General features: G+C 40.3%; 1 protein-coding gene across 2 annotated transcripts; it reads left to right on the forward strand.

The window, feature by feature from the left end:
• Positions 1 to 8,463: 8,463 nt before the first annotated feature.
• cnot6l (CCR4-NOT transcription complex, subunit 6-like) lies at positions 8,464 to 27,064 on the forward strand. 2 transcript variants are annotated; one of them, XM_061766867.1, is made up of 12 exons: positions 8,464 to 8,613; positions 12,085 to 12,206; positions 14,716 to 14,902; positions 16,062 to 16,147; positions 16,271 to 16,360; positions 17,989 to 18,057; positions 18,150 to 18,307; positions 19,079 to 19,233; positions 19,323 to 19,474; positions 21,131 to 21,337; positions 22,099 to 22,313; positions 24,527 to 27,064. In XM_061766867.1, the coding sequence occupies exons 2-12, from the start codon at positions 12,095 to 12,097 to the stop codon at positions 24,776 to 24,778; spliced, it is 1,683 nt and encodes a 560-aa protein (XP_061622851.1). In that variant the 5' UTR covers positions 8,464 to 8,613; positions 12,085 to 12,094; the 3' UTR covers positions 24,779 to 27,064. The 2 variants fall into 2 exon arrangements, with proteins under 2 accessions (XP_061622851.1, XP_061622853.1); XM_061766869.1 differs by lacking the exons at positions 14,716 to 14,902; positions 16,062 to 16,147.
• The last annotated feature ends 216 nt before the right edge of the window (positions 27,065 to 27,280 follow it).

The following is a 27,280-nucleotide window of genomic DNA, read 5'->3' on the forward strand; positions in this document are numbered from 1 at the left end:
ACAACATTTACGCATGCACCTTTATCTCAAAGGGCTGAGTGTAGGTTACTGTATGAGCACTTTTGTTATGAGTGATTAAACTACATGGTATTAACCTTGTGGGGTGATCAGAGTCAGTCACATGTGCTCTCAGCACCCGAAAGAGTAGTGTCACCCATGATCGCAGCGATTCTCTCCTCAAATGGGGTGAGGCCCCCAACGCCGGTTCGGCCGCCTGTTTTGGCCACACTTTGGCGGTGGGCAGCTGTCTTCCGCTTCACAGCCACCTTAATGTCTGACCACTTCTTTTATAGTTCAGCGTGCGTGCGCTGTTCCAACCCCACGGCATTGACAGCTGCACACGCGCTGTCCCATTCGCTCCTCCTTCACGTGTTGTTAACACCGGAGGACAGCGTGCCAAAGAGGATTTTCTTGTGCACCTCTACTTCATTGAGTAACTTTACATTCAGAAAATTTATTTTTCTTCATTACCTTGCTCATTGCCCTTTTTTCCTGATCATGCAGAGATCGGGATCTCAGGTGCAGTGTTCATTTAAATATGATTTACATATTTAAATCTGGGCGTGGACATTGAGGAGTCGGCAACTCCAGCATGTGCGCTCATTTCCAAGTTGATTGAAATGTACGAAGGAAATGTGCTTGGATTCATGCGTACGCACAGATTCATATATCTGGATATTTTTGTGCGTACGACGTTTTATGGATTTGAGCGTACGCCATGTTTTAGTAGGAAATCCACGCAAGTCTTTGCACATGAGGCCCCTGGAGAAGCTCATCCATGCTTTTATCTCAAGTAGGCTTGACTATTGTAATGGTCTTCTGACTGGACTCCCCAAAAAGAGCATTAAACCGCTGCAGCTCATTCAGAATGCTGCAGCTCGGGTTCTGACCAGAACAAAGAGGTCAGCGCATATTACTCCCAATTCTAAAGTCTTTACACTGGCTTCCAGTCAGCTTTAGAATAGATTTTAAAGTTCTGCTACTGGTCTATACATGACTAAGTGGTTTAGGTCCTGAATACATGAAAGAAATGCTAATTGAATATAAACCCAGTAGGGCTCTGAGATCGACAAACTCAGGTCAAATAGTGAAGCACAGAGTCCAAAGCAAACATGGAGAAGCAGCATTTAGCGATTATGCTGCACACAAATGGAATAAGTTGCCAATAGAAATGACATCAGCCCCAAGTGTGAATTTTTTTTAAGTCCAGGTTTCTTTTTTCTCATGCTTTTTAGACCATTTCCACTTTTAAATGATATTTCTTGCACTGCACGCTGTTTTAATTGTACTTTTATTTCATTTTTCTCTTTGTTTTAAATGTTTATAAGCTGTTTTTTTCATTTGTTTTAAATGCTTTTAATCATGTAAAGCACATTGAGTTACCTTGTGTATGAAATACGCCATATAAATAAATTTGCTTTACTTTGCTTTACAGACTTTAGTCATTTATTGCAATTCAGCGTGATCGCAAGGTATGCTGCCAGTGACACAATGAGTGAGGAAAGTCGTACTGTTTTGCCAATGGAAGGGTCAACAAGAGGGGAGTATTTATTCAAGTCTTTCATTGCGTTCGCTAAAGAAAAAAATCTACCAATGGATAAACTTATTTTGGTGTGTACTGATGGAGCTCCATGTATCAAGACTAACCTCCGATCACGTTTTACGGATGAAAGTCTCAATGCCTGTATAAAGCTTAACCTCGCCACGTATCAACCAGACTAAAAAGCTATCAGCAAAACCTTGCAGCACCAGCATTAATGGTAAGAAATATTATTTATTATTGGTTAGCTTCAGTATAACAACAGTATTAAAAAGAATAATTTAATTGACTTATTATATTTTAAAATAGTTGGTCATGCTTCAAAATGTACGCTATTAGTTGTATTCTATGGTGGCCGACTGGGGCAAATGCGCTGCAAACGGCCATATGCTGCAAATGCAGCAATGACACAAAACAAAACAAAACAAAACACAACCACATAAAACAACAGCAAAAGAATAATGCTGTCAAATAAAAATGCTACAATCCCAAAAAACAACTGCAAAAAAAAAATGCTGCAAACACAAAAAAACGCATAAATCCCAAAACAACTGCTAGCGAGAAATGCTGCATGTTCACTCTACACAATGGAAGGCTGCCAGGCCACGAAGGGGCGCGACCTCCGGGACGGACCAGTCCTGTGAGATCAGGGGTGCCTTTCATAGACACTAGATACGCCAGAGCCCTGTAGTACTCCGACTAACCAACGTGCCTACGTGGCGGCCATGTTGGGAAGGTGGTCATTCCCATAGAAGGCAATGCATGGACACTGAAATTAAGTTGTAAATTGCTTATTTCTCAACTGATTTTAGTGAGGATCACTGTTTTGTCAACAGCATCTGCTATCAATCCAGAACATTTGATAAAAAGCAAAAAAAATAACAATAATAATTGTGAAAGGGACTCCCAGTTCCCTTGTCGTAATTGTATGGTGTTCAACTGTATGCAGCACAATGTGCCGGCATCCTTGGTCATTGGATTTTCTCGCCGTCCATACACATGGAATGCGCTGACGACTTTGACCTCCCGAGCTTAGCGTCACTGTCGGCATGGAGCTCAAAATAGGCATGTCGTATCTACCTAGACATACCTGTGGGGCCTCTGGAGCACCGGAGGTAGTGACCCCTAGTGGCCTGACGTCCGATAAGTGGCCTGAACTTGCAGCATTTCTCTCTTGCAGTTGTTTTGGGATTTGTTTGTTTTGTTGTGGTTGCAGCATTTTTCTTTTGCTGTTGTTTTTTGTGATTGCAGCATTTTTCTTTTGGTGTTGTTTCTGTGATTACAGCATTTTTATTCTTGCAGCATTAATCTTGCAGCATTTCTTCTCCAGTTGTTTTGTGCTTGTATGTTTTTGGTCTTGCGTCGTTCCTGCTATGTAACCTATGGTTGTTTGCAGTGCATTTGCCCGTGTCGGCCACCGTAGTATTCAGTATTAAAAAATATATATGTCTCTCACGGAAATAAGATAATAAGATGCTGCTTTCATGGCTCTATTAGCCAAAAAGGTTCCCGACCACTGTCCTACAGATTTTTTTCCAATTGCTACCAAATTTGAAACACAGATTTTCTCAGAAATATAAGTAATATTTTTCGAGATTTTTATTTATTTTTTTTTAAGTTGAACTTTATAAAAAACAGAATTTCAGGGCGGAGCCGAGGCGTAGAGGGGGTCTGGTTTGGTGGCCTCAGTATTGCATCTCTGCTTTTTGCAGATGATGTGGTTCTGTTGGCTTCATCAAGCCGTGATCTCCAACTCTCACTGGAGCGGTTCGCAGCCGAGTGTGAAGCGGCTGGGATGAGAATCAGCACCTCCAAATCTGAGACCATGGTCCTCAGTCGGAAAAGGGTGGCATGCCCTCTCCAGGTCGGGGATGAGATCCTGCCCCAAGTGGAGGGGTTCAAGTATCTTGGGGTCTTGTTCACGAGTGAGGGAAGAATGGAACGGGGGATCGACAGGTGGATCGGTGCAGCATCTGCAGTGATGTGGACTTTGTATCAATCCGTTGTGTTAAAGAAGGAGCTAAGCCGAAAGGCGAAGCTCTCAATTTACCGGTCGATCTACGTTCCTACCCTCAACTATTGTCACGAGCTGTGGGTCGTGACCGAAAGAACAAGATCCCGGATACAAGCGGCCGAAATGAGTTTCCTCCGCAGGGTGTCCGGGCTCTCCCTTAGAGATAGGGTGAGAAGCTCGGTCATCCGGGAGGATCTCAGAGTAGAGCCGCTGCTCCTCCACATCGAGAGGAGCCAGATGAAGTGGCTGGGGCATCTGATTCGGATGCCTCCCGGACCCCTCCCTGGTGAGGTGTTCTGGGTACGTCCCACCGGGAGGAGACCCCGGGGACACGCTGGAGAGACTACGTCCTTCGGCTGGCCTGGGAACGCCTCGGGATCCCCACGGAAGAGCTGGATAAAGTGGCTGGGGAGAGGGAAGTCTGGGCGTCCCTGCTAAAGCGCCTGCCCCCGTGACCCGACCTCGGATAACCGGTAGAAAATGGATGGATGGATGGATGGATGGATACTTTATGAAAAGAGTCCAAGACTTACAAAGTCCATTTCTTTTTAGAAAAACACTGTGTAATTTTTAAAATGTAACTGACAATATAATGAAAATACAGAAAATAATTTGGCACGCATCACATATCAACACTTTCCTCGCCTGTAGGACATTTTTTTTGCCAAGAAAGCAGTCCAAGCCCACGACGCACGCACACAACCACACCACACACATGCACGCACACACACACACAACCACATGCACACACACACACACACGAAAGGGGACAAATGAGTCACAGTCTGGGCGGGGGCGTCGAGTTTAGGTGTGAACATGCAATTGACAGGCGTGTGCTCGTTCTGTTTTCTCTGCGCTATGAATAAAACATGGTCAACTCGAAGCACTCCGGAGGATTCAGACAGCATGCATATACTGGGTGACATAATGAGGCATATTTATACATTTTTACACTTCCTATTATATTTTAATGACTCTGGGACAAAAAGTATTTTATGGCTGACACTGGTCGCTGGTGTGTGCACTGATCCAATTAAAAGGACAACTCCAACCACTGTGGGAATGTTTACATTTCAACCACATATAGCACCGGTGTCAAACTCAAGGCCCGGGGGCCAAATCTGGCCGCCAAGTCATTTCATGTGGCCCGCGAAAGCAAATCATCTGTGTCAACTTCCATGATTATTGATCAAATTCTCATAAAATAATAACAATAAAATAGTAGCGTTGAGACATTGCAAGCATTTTCTGTTTATGGTAACTTGATAAATAGTTGAACAAACTATTATCCTTGACTTCTGATTTCAAAACTAGGTATCCATCAATTTGTATGTAATAATGAGGTGACTAAATACTTATATGGTTTAACAGTCAACGGCCCTTTGAGGGAAACCGTGACTACAATGTGGCCCGCCACAAAAATGAGTTTGACACAGCTGAAATAGAGTAGACAGATGGAAGCAAAAAGTCATAATTTTCCAGTCTAATTTTTTTGAGGGAAAAAAAGTAATTTAACTGATACGAAGTAGCATTTTGAAATTTAATTGTAATCTTATGAACAAAATGGTGCATTTTTCATTTCAGTCATAATTTCACACACGCAAAAAAAACATTTTTATTTTTTTAAAGAAAAATTTGTATTAACTAAATCACATACTCAAAAATCATAATCTTACAAGAATGGTCATAATTTGTTACAACAAAAAGTTTTTTTTCCAAAATAAAAGTTGTAATTTTACAAGAATATCCACTTTTTTCTTTTGATAGATAGACTAAATCTTACAAACAAAAAAGTGTATTTTGAGAAAGTAATTGTAATCTTGAAAAAATCATGAGAAGAATCATATTTATACAATCTTACGCCTTAATGACTTTGGGGGGAAAAGATGTTTTTGGTCTGACATTGGTCGCTGATATGTGCTGCGGTCCAGTTAAAAAGACAACTCAAACCACTGTGGGAATGTTTAACAAACTCATTTTATCGTAATTTCCTGGAAATGTTCTTTAAAAATACAAATAAAATTCAGCCCCCACCTTCAGTATGTCCGATAAACACGAAATACGGTCGACTTGTTTATCATGATGAGATGCACGAAAAAGTCTCAAAAACCTATGCTTGAAAACGCACAGAATGTTGGACACCTTTCTTTGAAGTTGACATTTGAGCCCTATTTGAACTTCATACAAAAACACAAACTCCCGCCAGTTGGGTTTGAAGCGCTCATTTTCTGGTCATTTTGGTCATTTCTGAGGTTCTTTCAAAAGTGAATTTGTTTGAGAGTTTGTCCAATTGCTACCAAATTTAAACCAAGTATACTAGACTCGTCAATGCTAAACTGTGAAAAAGTTGAGTTTTGACCATAGCTAGTGGGCGTGTCAGCACAATGAAGTTTGCCCCGCCTCTGGGCCTGAACCCGTCTTAATTGAGTCTACTGCAGAGGAGATAATGCACTAAGTGTCTTTTCATTGAGTCAACACACTACATTTACCATGCTTGTATTGCATTTACATGACATTTAAGATGTCGCCTGTCCACTGGCGGTGACAAATGTGCCGACAATTTCGACGCTGTGAACTGGGATCGTCATTAAGGTCGACGGCGGCCTGACATTTAAGTCAACGGTAAGGTGCAGTAAATCGTCTGGAAGAAAGACGGTAAAAGAGGGCGAGAAAGATGAAGCGCTTGCAAAAATAGTGCATTAAAAGGCATCACGTGACAACATAGACATGCGTGTGTGTGTGTGTGCGTGTGTGTGTGTGTGTGTGTGTGTGTGTGTGTGTGCGGCTGCTGCTGCTGCCAGGGAGACGCAGGTGCTGTGTTTGGGGCACCGCAGCCCTTGGAGGCTGTTCAAACCACCCAGGACCAAAAGAACATTTGAAAAAAAACCTGACAACCCTTTCTCTCTATTTTTATTACTAGTCACTACCCTCCCAGCACTTTTCACTTCACCTAATTCAATGTATTTATTACAAAAACAAACAAAAAAAACCTTTTTATCCACTCCCTGCCAGGGCAAAACGTAGCTGTGTACACGTAGCATCATCTAGTGGCCAACTTGATGCACGGCGGCTAGTTCTAAACTGCGGCCAGTGGTTTTTAACGTTCACTTATGATTTTAAGTCTCCTTGTAAACCGTCTACAATAAAATACAAATAATAATAATCTAAGCATTCATTTAAAACTGCACATTTTAGAGTTGTCTGTTATTGTGGGCAATCTAAGACACACCTGTGTAATAACCATGCTGTCTAATCAGCATCTTTATATTCCACACCTGTGAGCTGCAGATTATCTCAGCAAAAGAATAATGCTCGCTAACACACATTTAGACCGATTGGTGACCAATATGTGAGAGAAACATGCCTATTGTGTGTGTAAAAGTCTTAGATCTTAGAGTTCAGTTCATGAAAAAAAAAAAATAGAAGCAAGAACAAGTGTCACAATTATAGTTTTGTTTAGTTTTGTCAGTGGTGTCAAATCTACGGCCTGCGGGCAAGAGCCGACCCATCACTGGATCTAATCCGACCTGTGGGGATAGAGAACATTGGCAATAAAAGTAACTATTGTTGCTAATTTTGTCCACTGGAAGTCGCAGTGATAACCATTTCAGAATCAGAAACAGAATCATCTTTATTTGCCAAGTATGTCAAAAGCACACACGGAATTTGTCTCCGGTAGTTGGAGCTGCTCTAGTACGACAACAGACAGTCAGTTGACAGAGAATGAGCAATAAAAGGTTACCACTAATGTGGTAATGCCGGTACAATTTTTTTTTATTTTTTACAATTGTGCAAAATGATGCTGAGTCCTCCAGCAATTAGAGGACATGACATGACCACATGCCACTGAAATGACATTCTGAAATTGGCTGCTATTCAGGATTTCACTCCTGATTTTAATGCACTTGTGAAGGCTAAAAGATGCCAAGTTTGAGGAGCAAAATAAGCCCACTTCCTATAAAATGCTGTGCCACCTTTGTACTGTGAAGAATACAATTCTGAATTAATCAATATCTACTGTAGAAATATTTCAAGACATTGAATATTGCAAAATGTCAGCCAACAGCTTCAGCTAAATAGATGTTTTGTTAGGTGGAACAGTTTTCTGTGTTTTTTTTCTTAATGCACTGCCACAACTTGTATGTATTATTATTTGGGATGCAGTGAAAATTCACTTCTCATCCGGTGTCAACGCAGCATAAGTCGCTAATCATCGACTCTATGGCAGCGAATAAGCTATACGTTTGACAAGTATCATTATGACAAAAGGAGGACGAGGAGTAATTAACCGGAAAAAGACGTAGAAGCCGTGCAAATTGCTAAGCTATCGTCACATGTAGTCGCAAAACTGAAATAAAGTGATTGGGTGATACAGTACACTTGTCACATAGGTCTGGCTGGATTTTTGTGGAGAGTAGCCAACTTTGAAGAGCAAAATAGTAGTCAATAAGTGTCTGGAGAGAAAACAATTTACACGGACACAGGACACCTTCTGGAACCAGAAATGAATTAGTACATCACCACATACATCACCTGAGAAGCTGCAACTGTGTCTGCCATTATTTGGTTGATGCGATAAATACATTAAAATAACAAATAATGAAGCCATAACTTATTTACAATTACAATTACAGAGTAATGATTATGTTGTGCAGTTGAACAGTATACAGAAATATTTTTTATCCTACTACACAATATACTGCAATAACTGTCCTGCAGAAATGTTTTTGAAATTATTCAAATTATTTATATTAAAAAAACAACCGTATTTTTTGTGATTACTGTGCTAAAAACTATGTAAGAAATATTTGTATGTACCGGTACTGTTTAGTTTTGTACCGCTGTTATTAAAATCGGATCGTTTTAATCACTTCAGCCAGCTAGTGCGCACGCGCACAAAGGAGCGGAAGTAGACCTGAAGTGACGTTTGTTGTTCGCCCCCCTGTTTCCGAGACGTTCAGGGTCTGCTGCGGACGGACGGAGGGACGTGCCCCCACAAACAACAGATGCCGATCATTCCCCCCGTCTTAAACTCGTCTGCCACCACCCACGAATGAAGGTAATAGCACTGTGGGGCTTGCTGGTTAAGGGCGCCATGTTGTCGATGCCGTCCCGCGGTGCTTCTATATGTACAGTACTGAGTACTAACACGTTGGCCTGTAAAATCGCCCGTGTTGCGCGTTCATGGCTGACTGACTTTGCCTTACAACTTTGACGCTCTCCCTTGAGGACAGTCCGGTTAGTCCCACATATTTCACTTTCAGCCGTGTTTTTTGATAGCGTAAATAAAAAGCGGCTTGCTCGGCTGGAGGGCGTGGCCATACCTGCCTTGCCAGGTGAGTGACAGCTGGTGGTCACGTGGGCAGAAAACTAAGTTTGGATCATCGTGCGCATGCGCATACGCGTGCATGCGTGCCTCAGCTGTTGCCGCAGTTGACACGCTGCATAGTTTCCATTAGGTCTTTTTTTTCTTTTATGCTGCCTCTTTTTCAAATAACTCCTCAAGGGCTAATAAGTGTGTTTGTGTGTGTGTGTGTGTGTGTGTGTGTGTGTGTGTCTGTCTGTCTGTGCGCGCGCGCGCGTGCGTGACAGAGAGAGAGAGAGTGAGTGAGTATGAGATGATATTTTTGTGTGTGCGCTTGCATGTGTGTCAGTGTCAACAAGTTATGTAAGACTTCCAGCAAACTTGTCACCTCGAGCTCACCTCATGGCTGCGGCGCCTACGTGTTCCCATTTACGACTGTAATTCAACTACGTGTCGTAACTTTATTATTGTTGTTATGAAAACATGAGACATTTGACTTGGGGAGGAAATAATGTGTTAGTTATCCGATGACCATTATTGACTGTGGAGTTGGCAAAAAAAAAAAAAGTCAAATAATGCAAAACAATGTGTTTTGGTTGTTCACGGGACTGTACGATTTCTTCATTCTGGGGTTGGCTAACAAGTGAAGAAAAACGAAAAAAGAAGTATTTTTATTGATGCAAATTGTCAGTTATTTAGCAGACTACTAACTGGTTCACAGAGGATGACATAACTGGACGAATTGCACCAGACCATTTTTGAAAGTGGAGTTGGCTAATAAAAGTGAAAAAAAAAAAATCAGGGAACATTGTGTTTTTGTTGTTCACGGGATCGTACCATTAAAAACAATTATTATTTTTTTTTTAAATTCTGGAGTTGGCTAACAAAATGCCATGTTTTGTACAACTGGATAAATTTTGGATTGTAAAGTTGGGTAACAAAAGTGAAAAGTAACCCAGAATGTGTTTTTGTTTGTGGAGTTGGCTAACAAAAGTGAAAAAAACAGGGAACGTTGTGTTTTTGTTGTTTACGGGACCGTATAATTATTTATTTTTTATTTTGGAGTTAGCCAACAAAAGTAAAGAAAAATGAGAGCCCATGTTTTTGTTAGTGTTTATTAATTAGTAGGCTACTAACTGGTTCATGGAGGATGAGATACAACATGGGATTGTACCATTTTTATTTATTTTTTTGTATTTATTCTGGATTTGGCTAACAAAAGCAAAGAAAAATGAGAAACGTCATGTTTTGTACAACTGGATGAACTGGATAAATTTTTTATTGTAAAGTTGGGTAACAAAAGTGAAAAATAACCCATGATGTGTTTTTGTTTGTGGAGGATGACATACAACTGGATAAACTGGATAAATTTTTTTATTGTAAAGTTCAGTAACAAAAGTGAAAAATAACGCCGAACAATGTTTTTTTTAGTAAGTTGTTTGTTAGTAGGCTACTTACTGCTTCATGGAGGATGATGACGTACATACTGTAACGATTGGACGAACCAGACTATAGCATTTTTATTCTTGCGTTGTCCAACAAAAGTAAAAAAAAAAAAACAGAATTTGTTTTTGTCGGTTAAATTGTTAGTTACTGCGATTGGCTGGCAACTAGTTCAACGTGTACCCCGCCTCTCGCCCAGAGTCAACTGGGATAAGCTCCAGCACGCCCGAGACCCAAGTGTGGATAAGCGGTATGGAAAATGGATGGATAGATGGAATTGGGCGGCACGGTGGATGACTCATTAGAGCGTCTGCCTCACAGTTCTGAGGACTGGGGTTCAATCCCTGGCCCCGCCTGTGTGGAGTCCGCATGCCTACATGGGTTTTCTCCGGGCACTCCGGTTTCCTCCCACATCCCAAAAACATGCATGGTAAGTTAATTGACGACTCTAAATTGCCCGTAGGTGTGAATGTGAGTGCGAATGGTTGTTTGTTTGTATGTGCCCTGCGATTGGCTGGCAACCAGTTCAGGGTGTACCTTGCCTCCAGCCCGATGATAGCTGGCATAGGCTCCAGCACGCCCGCGACCCTAGTGAGGAGAAGCGGTTCAGAAAATGGATGGATGGATGGAATTGTTAGTTAGCAGGCTACTAACTGGTTCACAGATTTTGATTTTGATTTTCATTCTGAAATTGGCTCACAAAAGTGAAAAAAATAATCTGGCGACATATTTGTGTTGTTTTGTCCAATTCTTAGCTCGCAGGCTACTACCTGGTTTATGACGGATGACGTACGAGATTACAACTGGGAGAATGGGATGTACCATTTTTGATTGTGGAGGAGTTGGCCTACCGATTGTTAGTTAGCAGGCTGATTTCTGGTTCACTAAGAATGACGTACAATGTAGAAGGTGACAATATCTTTAAAAAATCGTGTCTGTGTTTGCTCTGCCATTTGTTAGTAAGCAAGATATTTCCTGGTTTATGAAGTATGACATATAACATTATGACTGGAAGAATGGGATGTACCATTTTTGATTGTGGAGTTGAGTAATAAAATTGAAAAACAAAATGCCAAACGACATTTTTGTTCATTACATTGTAAGTTATGTGGCTCCTTCGTGGTTCACTGAAAATGACGTGCAATGTTACGTTTAGACTTAGGCAGCAATATTATAAAAAACAAATAAAAATAGTATTCCATCCATCCATCCATTTTATGAGCCGCCTATCCTCACAAGGGTCGCGGGAGTACACCCTGAAATGGTTGCCAGTGTCTTTGTTGATTTTTAACTCGTCTGCTACTTCCTGGTTTGCGTAAAAAGATTCAGCATAGACAGATTGCATAATCCTGTTGACAGCCTCTAGGGGGAATATTCATCGATTCATTCATCTTCTGTACCGCTTATCCTCACGTGGGTTGCGGGTGTGCTGGAGCCTATCCCAGCTATCTTCGGGTAAGAGGCAGGGTACATCCTGAACTGGTTGCCAGCCAATTGCAGGGCACATATAAACAAACAACCATTCACACTCACATTCACACCTATGGGCAATTTAGAGTCTTCAGTTAAGCTCGAAGGCATGTTTTTGGAATGTGGAAGGAAACCGGAGTACCTGGAGAAAACCCACTCAGGCACGGGGAGAACATGCAATCTCCACGCAGGCGAGGCAAAATTTGAACCCGGATCCTCAGAACTGTGAGGCAGATGTGCTAACTGGTCATCCATCGTGCCGCTGGGGGTATGTTCGTACAGCTTTAATAAACAACTTTTATCTTTTTGCAGATTAAGCGGTATGCCAAAGGAAAAATATGATCCTCCGGATCCTCGCCGATGTTACACCATCATGTCAGCTGAGGAGGCAGCCAACGGGAAGAAGTCTCAGTGGGCCGAGCTGGAGATATCCGGTGAGCAACCACACTATAGAACTGTGTCTAACCAAAGTCCACTAGCTTAATGCTAACGTAAAAGCGCAATAGACTGGCTAAAACAACATTTTTTAAAAACACACCGAGGAGCATACAACAGTACTCACAGGCTTATACAGTGGTTATAAACAGTCTACATACCCCTGTTAAAATGCCAAGTTTTTGTGATGAAAAAAAATTGAGACCAAGAAAAAACATTTCAAAACTCCATCCATCCATCCATTGTCTGTACCGGTTTATCCTCACAAGGGTCATGGGCGTACTGGAGCCTATTCCAGCTATCTTCAGGCGAGAGGCGGAGTACACCCTGAACTGGTCGCCAGCCAATTGCAGGATTTCAAAACTTTCAGAATCATCTTTATTTGCCAAGTATGTCCAAAAAACACACAAGGAATTTGTCTCCGGTAGTTGGAGCCGCTCTAGTACGACAACAGACAGTCAATTGACAGAGAACACTTTTGAGACATAAAGACATTGACAAAAAAAAAAAACAGTCACTGAGCAATAAAGGGTTGCTAGTTATCTGGTAATGCTGGTACAATTTATTTATTTTTTTGACAATTGTGCAAAATGATGCAGAGTCCTCTAGCACTTAGAGCAGTTCGAATGACTAATATTGCAATAGTCCAGTGCAATGACCATTCTGCAAAGGGCGCCGATACTTCAAGGAGTGTATGCAGTTTAAAATGACTAGTAGCATGATAATCTGGGACAATGTTGATTGTGCAAATGTTGCAGATACTCCTCAGTCAGTGTGCAAGTGGGGCAGATGCTACTCTGGCATGAGTGGCCAGTATTGGTCAACAACAGATATGTAAATAGTGCAGCGTGGCGAGACGACGACAGTGAGTGCACGAGTAGTATATAATTGGCCCGACAGAAATGTGACAACAGACTCAAGACAAAAAAATTGGCAGCATGTTGCAATGGAATTGTAGGTTAGCTGTTTAAGAAGTTGATTGCAAGAGGGAAGAAGCTGTTGGAATGTCTGCTAGTTCTAGTTTGCATTGATCGGTAGCGCCTACCTGAGGGAAGGAGCTGGAAGAGCCGGTGACCGGGATGTGGAGGGTCCGAGAGGATTTTGCACGCCCTCGTCTTAGTTCTGGCAGCGTGCAAGTCTTCAAGGGTCCCCACAATTAAAGTGACCTATAACCCGTACAACTGAATTAAAATAAATCTTTTTTAGAGGGGAAGTAAAACATAACAACTGTGATAATGTGGTTGCACAAGTGTCCAAATGCTCATATAACTGGCATGTAGCTGTGTTCAGAATTAACATTTAACATTCAAACTCATGTTAAATGGGAGTCAGTATACAGTACACACCTGCCACCATTGAAAGTTTCTCTGATTAACCCCAAATACAGCTCAGTTGTTCTTGTAGACTTTTCCTTACATTATTTTTGCTTTTTAGCAGAAGCCTGAAGGTTTTGCGCCAACAATTACTGCTATTTCGCTGGATAGCTAAAGAAATCTATTATAGCAGCAGTGTAAATGATGAACAGCAGGGGATCATTTAAAAAAAAAAAATCCCTAACATACAATACATATTGGATATGTATCGTTCCAAATAAAGTACCGTATTTTCACGACCATTGGGTGCACCGTATTAAAAGGGGCAGTCTCAGTTACGGGGTCTATTTCTGTATTTAGCACATACATAAGGCGGACCGTATTATTGGGCGCAGGCATGGTGAAACATACGCTAGCTTAAAGCATACGGTAGCATGCATGGACGCTAAAACAATGTTTTTAAAAAGGCAGCGGGAGCAAAACTGACTTCGGTTGTACTTTATTGAAGTATTTAACAATGTACTCACGTTATTTTTTTGATCAGTCCTCATCCACAAATCCATCAAAGTCCTCATGTTCTGTATCCGAAATGACAGCTGGGCAAGTTCTCAATCAAACACGGCAGGTTCGAGTCAGTCTCGTTGCCGTGCGAAAGCTCGAACAGCAGTGCAAGCAGCCACGTTAGCCCCAGCATCCACAATCCATTCACAAATGGTGGCGTAACTCGCCCGGCGCTGCCTCCAAGTCTTAGTAAAGCTGTGTACGCCATCTGTCATCCATCGCTTCCACGCCGCTCGCAACTTCACTATGAACGCCCTGTTTACACCGATGTCCAGCGGTTTGTCAAGCCTCCCGGAATGATGGCAAGCCCCATATTATTGTTGTTTTGCACAATGCACACCCCGGAAATGCTCCCAGTCAGTAAAGCGGTTTAGCGCTTTTCCTCTGCGTAAGCAGCGTGTCGGCAGGAAGAAAAAAAAAGTCAAGCGGAGCGCTCATCACACAACAACATTTATAGATGTTGGAACTCTGTGTACACATAAGGCCCGCCGCATTATAAGGCACCCCGTCCATTTTGGAGCAAATTTAAGACTTTTGAGTGCGCCTTATGGTCGTGAAAATACGGTAGTTCTTCAGCAGAAACTATGAGAAGGTATCGCAAAGCTTATTAAATGCAATGCAATTTGTATGGTAGGGCGAGTGCGTAGTCTGAGCAGCTCGCTGTGGACGCTGACCCACCTGACGGCGCTGCACATCAACGACAACAACCTGATGCGCATCCCACCCGACATTGCCAAGCTGCCCCATCTGGTCTACCTAAACCTGTCGTCCAATAAGCTCCGCAGCCTGCCCGCAGAGCTGGGCAACATGGTTACTCTCAGGTACGGTGCCTAAACTGACCAATTTTGACTACCGGTACTTTTGGATATTTTATTTCTGAAGCAAAAATTCAGCCCCCCAGAGCCAGTTTCCCTTAGCAGCATGGAATTTGGTTGGTGTGTCTATCATAAGTCGACCCAAAACAATTCTCAAGGAGCAGTGCCAGAGAAGAAACAGTAGGGCTGCCAATTAGGTTTGAATCAGCAAGGTTTTTTTTTGTCATCTTAAGGGGGTCCTTCAAAGATAAATTCCTACGTGGGAGTTTTTGAAATAGCCTCCAAAGCCAGTTTCACTGAGCTTCATGAAATTTGATAAGCATGTCTTATGGGTAGACACGCAAACAAGTCTCAAGAAGCCATGCTAGATAAAACACAGGAACTCTACCGTTTTGGGTTGAAGGCCGTTTTAGGGTAATTTGATCCGTTTTGAGTGGTCTTTTAGACACAAACTCCTCGTCGAGAGTTTGTAGAAATGTAGCTCAGTGCCAGTTTGTCTTAGCAACATGAAATTTGGAAGACATGTCTATCCTGAGTAGATCCACAAAAAGGTCTCAAGAACCCATGCTTGAAAAGACAAAGAAAGTCTGCTATCTTTGCTTGAAGCAGCCGTTTTTGGGTGTTTTTTTCTTCAATTTCCAGTGGCCTTTCAAACACAAACTCCCCCTTGACAATTTTTTTTTTGAAATTCAGCCCCTGGAGCCTAATTAATTTAGCAACATGAAATTTGGTAGACATGTCTATCATGAGTAGATGCACAAAAAAATCTCAAGAAGCCACGTTGCAGCCATGTTAGGATTATTTTTCCATTTCCAGGCATACTTCAACCACAAACTCCCAGAGATGTTTGTCTGACTGCTACCAAATTGGAAGCATTTATACTAGACAAATGTGGAACACTAAATTGCAAAGAGTTTTGAAAGTTTTCATCATTGCGTGCGGGTTTCACTTCCAACATTAAACTGGGTAGACATGTCTATCATGAGTTGATGCACAAAAAACTCTCACAAAATAATGCCCGAAAAGACACAGGCAGGCAGCCATTTTGGTTTGAAGCAGCAATTTTCGAGCTGTTTTAGACATCACCACATGTCCTTCGAAGGTTAATTCCTCCACAAGATGTCAGCAGAAACACAAAACCTTTTTTTATTTTTTTTCCCCCCAGGGAACTGCTTTTAAACAACAATCTTTTACGAGTTCTGCCTTATGAACTTGGGAAGCTTTTCCAATTACAAACGCTGGGACTGAAAGGTCAGTTATTCAGTTTGCTGTTTCTTAAAAGTGATCATTTGTGTCCGTGTAACAGTGACTGCATTCTCTCTTGGGAATTCATTTAAATTTTCTATCTCATTGACTGTTTTTTTGTTGTTGCAGGAAACCCTTTGTCACAAGACATCCTCAACTTGTACCAGGAGCCTGACGGAACACGGAAGCTTTTGAACTACATGCTTGACAATCTAGCAGGTAAAACCTCATAAAATATTGACATTTTTAATTGATGAATGATTTTCATACGACCAGCACAATATGTGATCTGGGAAAATGTAAAAATGTGAGAAAATCTCATTACGACCATCGTAATGACTCATAGGGATATTGTTTCACTATTATGGATAAAAAGCAAAGACTTCCAATTGCCTAAAAAAATAATCCTGACTGTTATTAATTTGTTTTAACAAACCAAAGTGCCAACAACCTTCAAAAATCAAAAGTTATAAGCATACGATTGACAGTAAAAGTCAAATTTCTCTTTCAAGCACAAATGTGATCATTGCTACATTGTTTTAATCAACCAAATTGCCCAAAAACCTTCAAATATCCAAAGTTTTTATAAACTGATTGCCTACATCCTTCTTTAAGCAAAAGTCTTAAGCAGATGATTCATCAAAAAAAAAGTATGTTTGTACCTTTTGGATGAAGAGCAAAGACTCACAACACCGCCAAGAACAAGGTTAATAGTTAATACTTTGCCCTAATAAATCAAGGTTCCTGCAACCTTTGAAAATTAACCTAAAGTTTGAAACAGATGATTGACAATAAAAGTATGTTTAAACACTTTTTTGGAAGAGTGAACTCTCGGAACAGCGTTGAGAACTAGGCTAATTGTCGTTACTTTGTTTAATGAACCAAGGTGCCAAAAACCATCGAAAATCAAATATTCATAAACTTATTGTCTAGTACCTTCCAAAAGTGAACGTTTTAAGACAATGATTGCCAATAAAAGTAAACAATGTTCCCTTGCTATATTACAGTTAACCTATTGTTGATTCAGTGTATTGCAGATATTTTTTTATATTCATATCGCGCATAATCCGCCATATCGCAGGATTTTGAGTGTATGCTGTAATTCTTTTGTGGTAAATTAAAAGCTTCCCAGCCTAAAACATAAAAACTAAAAAATGAAAAAATTCATTAAAACACAGATTACAACAAATACCATTTACATAGTGGACAGTACTACTTTGCATTACTTATGTTCAAGAGTTTTAAAGGTGTTGAAGAATATAGAAAGTGTTTATTCTGTAAATGTATGGAAGAGGTTAAGTGTGAGGAAGATTAATAAGAGCCTGGGGAGGTTCATAAAGCTTTAAAATATGTATAAATAATCAAACAAAAATATGTGGTCACTACTTCATAGATTTCACTATTTCGGGGGTGCTCCGGTACCTAACCCCCATGATAAACGAGGGATTACTGTTATCACTTTTTTGGACAAAGAGGGAAGACCCACAACATTGTCAAGTACTAGGCCGACTGTCGTCACTTTGTTTTAATAAACCAAGTTGCCAAAAACCTTAAAAAAATCAATAGTAATAAGCAGATGAGTAACTATAGGTAAGATTTATTTGAACTTCTTTGGATGAAAAGTGAAGACTGGCAAGAGCATCAAGAACAAAGCCGACTGTCGGTACTTAGTTTTAATGAATAAAAATACAGCTGTCAGTCATGAAAAATTTTATGGAATTGTATTTTATGAATTTGCTGTAGTTAAATTCAAATTCATGAATAGGTGATCATTCTTGCTCTGTTGACATATTTGTTGACCTTTGAGGAGCTTGACTTAACCTGGCTAATCACTGTTGTGTTCGCAGTGCATCCAGAGCAACTCCCCGAAAGACCGTGGATCACCTTGCAAGAACGAGACCAGACGGTCCCTACAGGTTAGCTGTGTGCCGCTCAAAGCTGCATTTTTTATTTTATTTTGTTTTTTTACTGTCATTGTGACGCCTTCGTCTGTCCTTTCCCATTGTAGCCGCCTTCACCGTCATGTCCTACAACGTGCTGTGCGACAAGTACGCCACGCGGCAGCTGTACGGCTACTGCCCCTCTTGGGCTCTCAGCTGGGAGTACCGCAAGAAGGGCATCATGGAGGAGATCAACAGCTGCGACGCTGACATCGTCAGCCTCCAGGTGAGACGCTTGGCGAAACGGTTGCTAGCCAAAACACCAGCACTTATAGAAACACGTAAACAGACTGTCAGATGCATTCTTCCCCAACTTCTTGGCTGTAGGGAAAATCTTTGTCAAGGACCTCCTCATAAGCCTTACCCTAATGAATCCTAACTACCATGTGCACCCCTAAATGCCATGGGAATTATTTATTTTGTAAATAATTCCACCTAGATGAACCCAGTTTGAGAACCACTGAATTAAAGTCAGGACTGTAACGAAGATCATCTTAATTTATGCGGAGACATCTCATCAATCTTTACTGACATTACCGTGTGTGAAATACCAAAATAAAGTTGTGATGTTAAGAAATAAGCCATAAAGTTACAAGAATAAAGTTATGTTTCAAAATAAAAAAGTTGGAATATTTAATGGAAAGAATTGTGACACTATCAGTCATAAAGTTGTGATATTAAGAAATAAAATTCCTAATTTAGGAGAAATTATATGTAAATTTGTATGCTTCTGACAAAAAAAGTCGCAAAGTTAGAAGAGTATATTGACATATTTTTGGGAGACTAAGTCATAATATTTGAAGAACAAAGTCGAAATGTTATGGGAATAAATTCAAATTTTTGGAGAAACAAGAGAAAAGGTCGTAATATTACGAGAAAAAGTCTTACTTCTACCGGAATCGTGCTTTCAAGAAAAAAGTCGTAAAGTTACGAGAATGACATGAGGGCGAAAGTTGCTTCTGATGCAAAACTGGATGTATTTCTGTTGTGTGTCTAGGAGGTGGAGACAGAGCAGTATTACGCTTTCTTCCTGGAGACGCTGAAGTCGCGAGGCTACGACGGCTACTTTTGCCCCAAGTCCCGAGCCAAGCTGGTTTCGGAGCAGGAGAGGAAGCACGTGGACGGCTGTGCGGTCTTCTTCAAGACGGACAAGTGAGCATCCCACCCGCCCCACGTCGTCGCCCCCCAGGTTTTAGCATATTTGATTGTTTTTGTTTAGTTGAAATGTTTTATGTGCGCAGGTTTACTTTGGTCCAGAAACACACGGTGGAGTTCAACCAGGTGGCCATGGCCAACTCTGAGGGCTCCGAGGTGATGCTCAACAGGGTCATGACCAAGGATAACATTGGCGTGGCCGTGCTGCTAGAGGTCAACAAGGACCTGTTCTCCGGTGGTAAGGACCGTTGCTACTTTGTTGTAGTCAACCATGCTGTCAACATCCAAGGTTAAAGCAGATGATTAACATAAATGTACATGATCACTTTTTTGCAAGTAGAGCAAGACGCACAACAGTGTCAAGAATGAAGCTGACCGTTGTTACTTTGTTTTAATGAACCGAGAGGCTGACCACCAAGTTTTAAGTAGACAATTAACACTTAAAGTGCAAACCTCAATTCGAATGAAGTTGGGATGTAAAAATGTAAATAAAAACAAAATACAATGATGTGCAAATCCTTTTCAACCTATATTCAATTGGATACACTACAAAGATAAGATGCTTATTGCTCAAACTGATTAACGTTGTTGTTTTTTGTTGCAAATGTTCTCTCATGTTGAATTGGATAGGAGAGAGGCAACAAAAGACTGGGAAAGTTGAGGAATGCTCAATAAACACCTGAATGGAACATTCCACAGGTGAACAGGCTAATTGGAGGCAGGTGAGTGTCGTGATTGGGTATAAAAGGAACAAAAAAATAAAGTTTCTCAATTTACAATTGCAATGAATTTAGGGATTTCATCATCTACTGTGCATTTCATCATCAAAAGATTCTAAGAATCTGGAGAAATCTGCACATTGGCGGCAAGGCCGAAAACCAACATTAAATGACCCATGACCTTGGATCCCTTTGACAGCAGTGCATTCAAAACCGGCATCTTTGTGTAATGAGGCCATGTGGGCTCAGGAACCCGTCGGAAAACCGTTCTCAAGTTAACACAGTTCGTCGCTACATCTACAAAAGCAAATTAACACTCTAACATGCAAAGTGAAAGCCGTATGTCAACATCACCGAGAAATGCTGCCGGCTTCTCTGGACCTGAGCTCATTTGAGATGGACTGACACAAAGTGGAAAAGTGTGCTGTGGTCTGACAAGTCCACATTTGAAATTGTTTTTGGAAATCATGGACATCGTGTCCTCCAGGATTGTTATCGGCGCAAAGTTTAAAAGCTAGCATCTGTGATGGTATGGGGGTTTGTTCGTGCTCATGGCATGGGTAACTTGCACATCTGTGAAGTCATCATTAATACTGAAAGGTACACACAGGTTTTGGAGCAAAATATGCTGCCATCCAAGCAACGTCTTTTTCAGGGACGTTCCTGCTTATTTCAGCAAGACAATGCCAAGCTACATTCTGGACGTTATACTGTAACATCATGGCTTCATAGTAAAAGAGTGCGAGTACGAGACTGACCTGCCAGCAGTCCAGACCTGTCTCCCAATGAAAATGTATGGCTCATTATGAAGCACAAAATATGACCGACCGTTATTTTGTTGTAATAAACCACGTACTGACCTTCAGAAATCGAACTTTTTAAGCAGATGATTGACAAAAACAGTATATTTGATCTTTTGGGTGAAGCGCTAGGACTCAAAATCAATATTAAGAATTAAGCAAACTTGTTACCGTGTTTTATTGAACAAAGTTGCCGAAAACCTTCAAGAATCTGTGTTCTGCAAATGAGGAACAATAAAAGTATATTTTAAGTTTCTGGAGATGAAGAGGAAAGTCACATAGCATCGTCATGAATAAAGCTGACCTTTCTTACTTTGTTTTTAATATACCAAGTTGCCGACTTTGGCTGAAGAGTTTGATGTACTCTGCTTTCAGACGCGAATGCGGTTCCAGAGAGGGCGCTGGTGCTGGTGGCCAATGCCCACATGCACTGGGACCCTGAGTACTCGGACGTGAAGCTGATCCAGACCGTCATGTTCCTGTCGGAGCTCAAGAGCATCGCAGAGAGGGCGGCAGGCGAGTCGGGCGCATCCTCCATCCCCATCGTGTTGTGCGCCGACCTCAACTCGCTGCCCGACTCAGGTGTCAACACCGTTGTGCTGAATCGAGCCTTGTTTCTGAGCTACTTTTTCTTCCTCTCAGAAAGAAGCTTGTTAAGTAAAGATTTATTGATTTTGACATTTTTTTCAAATTGACTGTGCATAAATTGCACAAAGTCATTATGATTCAGTGACTCGTTTGGTCAGTAACATATTTGCCAATTTTTTGATCATTGTTTTCCAAAGTGAAGGCAAATGTTTACAAATGTTATTTGTTTTTATTTTATTTTGATTAAACACAAATAATCAGTCTGCTTTCGTGAAGGACTGCAGAAATCTGAGAATATACACTGCTGAGAGACTCAAATTCCGGGGATTTGGGCAATTTTAAGTCAAACAATGTCTTTAAACGATAACTAATTGAAATAGTCGATTAATTTGATAATCGATTAGATGTCGAATAATTGATACGTTTTTGTTCCTTTAGTTGCATGTTTTCCAGAAAAGATTGTAAAGTTTTAACAGTAAAGACATATTTTTGAGAAAAAGTAATATTGAGAGGGGGGGAAAGTCATAACAGTTACCAGAATATTATAAGAAAGAAGACGTGTATTTTTCACAGAATAAGACATAAACTTACAAAGAGTAGTTTAATTTTTTTGAGAGAGGAGTTGTAAAATGAAGAGAATAAAGATGTGTACATTTGTATTTTTAGATGAATATTGTACGATTATCTGTCTGATACAACACGTTTTGCGGTAAACTGTGTGTGCAAGTTGCCAATGTACTTTGGTGGTGGTGCAGGCGTGGTGGAGTACCTGAGCAACGGCGGGGTGGCCGACAACCACAAAGATTTCAAGGAGCTGCGCTACAACGAGTGCCTCAGCAACTTCAGCTGCAGCAACGGCGGCAACAGCAGCAACAGCAACAGCAGTGGCAGCGTCACGCACAGCTTCCAGCTCAAGAGCGCCTATGACAGCCACGTGATGCCTTACACCAACTACACATACGACTTCAAGGTAACGCACCCGCGCCTAGTTCCCAGATAGTCTCAATTCGCGTACATGGCGCACCATTTGGAATTAGACATAAACATACAAAAATGTAAAACTGGAAATATACGTCCTGCTACTTTAAAGGATAACAGGTTTGCTTTTGCTTTCGCTTTTTGCTACACTTATTCCAAAATAAGTTCAAAGTTAGTCTACTTTAAAGTAATCTTAATTTACCGTAAATAAAGTGATTAAATTTAAAAAGTCGTGTTTTCGAGATTTTTTTCATGATTTACAATGAATTAGTACGATTATTTTTAATAACAAAAACAACATAATGATGATAATAATAATAATAATTAATTAGGTAACTAAAATGATTAACTGAAATAGTGAACAAGTATATATTATAATATAATTAAATTAAATACATTTATTAAAATAATTCTATTATCTTTTCATATTTTTAAATTTTTAATTATATTATGAACAGAGCTTAATTTATTTTTACACTCGTGACAGTTTTACTTCAAAGTTGCATTATTTTGTTTATTTTTATTAATCCTTGAAATATATCAGTGACAATTTTAACAATAATGATTGTAATTGTACAGGGCTAACTTAATTAATCCAAATTGAAAAACATGTTATAATATGAACTAAAAAAGTTCAATTAAAGGTTCCATATTTGAGCAAACCCACGTTTTCCAGTATTTGGGATCTTATAGTCTCCATGGTGCCTCATTAAACATGTGAAGAATAAATTACAGTTGTCCACGCATTCCTGAGTTGCAGGCATTTTTCTGCTAAGAAGCCTGAAATCAGGTCATGAATTTCTCAAGCTTATCTCTGTCACTAGCGAAGATCTCCGCCTACCTTTCCACTCCCGAGCCAACGCTGTCGTCATAACAAACGCGTGTGCTCTCACAGGTGGGTCTGCTCCACGGAGGCAACCAATCAGAGGAAAGGGGGCGTCCATTCTCCATTCTCTTCGTTTGACTTTGAAACTGGCCACGTTTTGGGAAGCCAGCACGTAGTGTACATTGAGTGGCCTGTGTCATTTTTCTGTCGGCCAACAAAAACACTATGCATGCATTACATTGAGGTCCATAGCAACCATTCAGCCACTTGTTAAGCTGTTAAACTCCTGAGAAAATTGTTCAGAGTCAGCCCACTAGTTTGAGAGTCAAAGTTTATGCTTGCCACTGAGTCACATGACCGAATCATGTACGCTGATTCGGCGAATGAGAACTCTGGAATTTCTCGTTTCTCTCCACCTCCTGTGCCGTTCATGCACCTGTTTGTTTGTTTTTTGTTTTTTTAAATTTCATCCAATATTTATGTTGTAGTACAAATATAAAAATATAGAAATTCAGGCTGTCAAAGTGAAACACCTCACCAGGGAGGGGTCCTTTCGGCTTAGCTCCTTCTTTACCACAACGGATCAATACAAAGTCCACATCACTGCAGATGCTGCACCGATCCGCCTGTTGATCTCCCGTTCCATTCTTCCCTCACTCGTGAACAAGACCCCAAGATATTTGAACTCCTCCACTTGGGGCAGGATCTCATCCCCGACCTGGAGAGGGCACTCCACCCTTTTCCAACTAAGGACCATGGTCTCAGATTTAGAGGTGCTGATTCTCATCTCACCCGCTTCACACTCTGCTGTGAACCGCTTCAGTGAGAGTTGGAGACCCCAAGATACTTGAACTCCTCCACTTGGGAACACATCCATCCATCCATCCATCCATTTTCTGAGCCGCTTCTCCTCACTAGGGTCGTGGGCGTGCTGGAGCCTATCCCAGCTATCATCGGGCAGGATGCGGGGTACACCCTGAACTGGTTGCCAGCCAATCGCAGGGCACATACAAACAAACAAGTCACAGTCACACCTACGGGCAATTTAGAGTCTTCAATTAATGCATGTTTTTGGGATGTGGGAGGAAACCGGAGTGCCCGTAGAAAACCCACACAGGCACGGGGAGAACATGCAAACTCCACACAGGCGAGGCCGGGGATTGAACCGGCTCACGCTCTAACCAGTCGCCCTTGGGAACACAGTGTACAATAAATGTAAACAATTAACAACTGTATACGAGTTAACATTTAGAATGTTGCTTAAAAGTTTTGTTTTTTGAATGACCATGGAACAGATTATTTGGACTTCAATTATTTCCTGTGGGGGGTAAAAAAATGCAATGTGCCCTCATTATTCCTGATTCTTGTTTGGTTTTTAGGGTGTGATTGACTACATCTTCTTCTCGTGCACGCACATGAGCACGCTGGGCGTGCTGGGCCCGCTGGACGCCCACTGGTTGTCCGACAACAACATGACGGGCTGCCCGCACCCCCACGTGCCCTCGGACCACTTCTCCCTGCTGGCACAGTTGGAGCTGCGACCACTGCCACCCAACTCCCTCTCCTCTTCCGCCTCCACGGTACTACCACACCAGCTCAACGGCCTCCACCTGCCCCCTGTACACAGGTAGTGCTGCCTAAAGAAGTAGAAGAAGAGCCCCTTTATTTTTTAACACGCCCGCCCCCTCCTCACCTAAAGGACCCTGTACAGTTTCATATCAAGACATCTTCTTTTGGAAGTATTTGCCTTATGTTGCACACTGAAAATGTTTTATTTTCATTTTTCTCCCATTCATAAAAGTTCAAAACCAAATGTTGCCACAGTGACCTCAATAACATTTTTTTTTAAAAACGTAGTTTTTTTAACAAACACTGAAATAATGTTGTTTGTCTTCACCACATGAGACAAAGTGTACCTTTACAGACACAAAATCCTAGTTTTTAGAATGCTATTTTAGAATAAAACACTAAAGTCAGTGTACTTCGTCTACTGTGATGTTCACAATAGTACAAAAACATTACAACTAAAGAAAACACTAATGTTAGCGTAAAAATGTGCAACAATGTTGTGAAATGTATGGTGGATATAAAAATTCTACACACCTGTGGTCAAATGCTGGGATTTTGTGATATAAAAAAAATAGGACCAAGATAAATAATTTCAAAATACATTTACTCCGTGTCTTTTTCCATTATTAATGTGACCTATAATCTGTACAACTCGATTGAGGGGGAGGAAACTTATTTTCAAAAGGTGAAGCCTACTAGAATAGCAGTTTTAATCCGAGGCACTTTTAAATGTGGCAGGTGTGTGCTGACTCCCAATAACATGAGTTTGAATGTGATTGGTTAATACTGAACACAGCCGCATACCAAGTTTGTAACTGTAACTAAGTAACTTTAAGTAATGTAAAAGTAAGTCATTGATTGTAATTTTAACTAGGTAACTAAAGTAAATAATATTGAACACAACCACATTCCCAGTTTGTAACTAAGTAACTGTTACCGACTGTAAAAAGTAACTAACTACTGTATGTAAAAGTGGTTGTAACAAAAGTAAATTGGGAACAAATGTCAGGAAAGGCCTACTAGAACAGCTGAATTTCAGTTGGGATTAATCAGAGTCACTTGAAATGATGGCAGGTGTGTGCCGACTTTTATTTAACATGAGTTTGAATGTTATACACAGTTATAACAGGGTGTGCACACTTGTGCAACCACATTATTTCAGTTTATTTTTACTTCCCCTCTTGAAAAGATTTCATCTGAGGTTGTAGGTCACGTTGTTGGTGCAAAAGGTTTTCTATTGATTTATCTTGGTCTCTTTTTTTTATATCACAAAAGCCTGGCATTTCAACAGGGGCGTGTGGACATTTTATATCCACTGTAAAAAAAGTTATGGGAATAAAGATGTTTTTCAAGAAAATACTCACAAAGTTAAGATGTTCGTATTTATTGTGAGAGGTCATAAAATTACATGATTAAGTTCTATTTTTTTTTTTTTTTTTACAATAAAGTGACAATATAATGAGAATAAAGTATTTTTTATTTCCGCTAAAAATGCGCAATGGCATGCAAATAAAATTGTATTACAAATTGCAATATTACAAGACTGGAGTTGGATTTTTTGATTTAAAAAAATTCAATGTTACAAGGAAAAAAAAAAGGTGAAATAATGCAAAAATTATGTTAGAATAGATGTATTTTTTCCACAGAAAGTTGTACTGTTACACAAAGTTACGAAAATAAAGTTGTAATATTACAAGAAAAAGTCGTAAAATTTCCAGAATTAAGTCATAATTTCACCAAAAAAAAGTCGTAATATTTTGGTGGAAAAAGTTGTAACATTACAAAAACAAAGTTGTAATATTACAAGAAAAAGACGTAATATTACAAAAATAAATGCCTATTTTTTTCGAGTCCTAATCTTATTGCGAGTATGTTATTGATTCATATTCACTGTGGCCCTAATATACTTTAGTTCTCTTATTTCATGGCAGTCCCTGAATGTGTCATTGCAAGTTGCGTTGCTGTCATGTTAGGCCAAATATGAAGTATGAAGATGCATTCAAAGGCAGAACATTGGTTGGGATATTTCAAGGCCCATATTTTAAAAATAAAAAACCATAGAACGTGAAAAGTCTTTGTGGCCTTTTAACTTAATGTTTTATTTTATTATTATTATTTGTTTTATATTATCAATAAAAACATCACTGCCACTTTGACAATGCCCAATTTTGGGAAGTATTTAACGTTTTTTCATGTAATTTCTTCAACAAGACACTGAAGATGCTCACATTTTACTATCTTGCTGGAGAAATAATTAAATGCAATCCAACACACAAACATTTTACAGCAAGCATTTTTAATAGAAAATATGGAATAAAAAATAAATGTGACTGCACACAGTCGATAAATTCTGTGTCTGTTGTTTTTTTTATTAGATTTTTGCATCGTTAAATGGTCATTACATTTTTTAAATATAGTTTAGTTATAGTACATTATATTTTCATCTATTAAATGATTATTTGGGGAAATTTTTATTTATTTAATGACAATTTCATGATGCAGCACCGTCCATGAAGTAGGCGGGCGGGACCATTGATCTGATACACAAATAAAAAGGAAAAAAA

Source organism: Phyllopteryx taeniolatus, chromosome 3 (genome assembly GCF_024500385.1).
Source record: "Phyllopteryx taeniolatus isolate TA_2022b chromosome 3, UOR_Ptae_1.2, whole genome shotgun sequence".
In the NCBI taxonomy this organism is placed as follows: Eukaryota; Metazoa; Chordata; class Actinopteri; order Syngnathiformes; family Syngnathidae; genus Phyllopteryx; species Phyllopteryx taeniolatus.

Coding starts and splice junctions, on each gene's coding strand:
- cnot6l (XM_061766867.1), top strand. CDS start 12,095: ATGCCAAAGGAAAAATATGATCCTCCGGATCCTCGCCGATGTTACACC. Junction 16,148..16,270: donor ACAAACGCTGGGACTGAAAG/GTCAGTTATTCA, acceptor TTGTTGTTGCAG/GAAACCCTTTGTCACAAGAC. Junction 19,234..19,322: donor GTCTTCTTCAAGACGGACAA/GTGAGCATCCCA, acceptor TTATGTGCGCAG/GTTTACTTTGGTCCAGAAAC.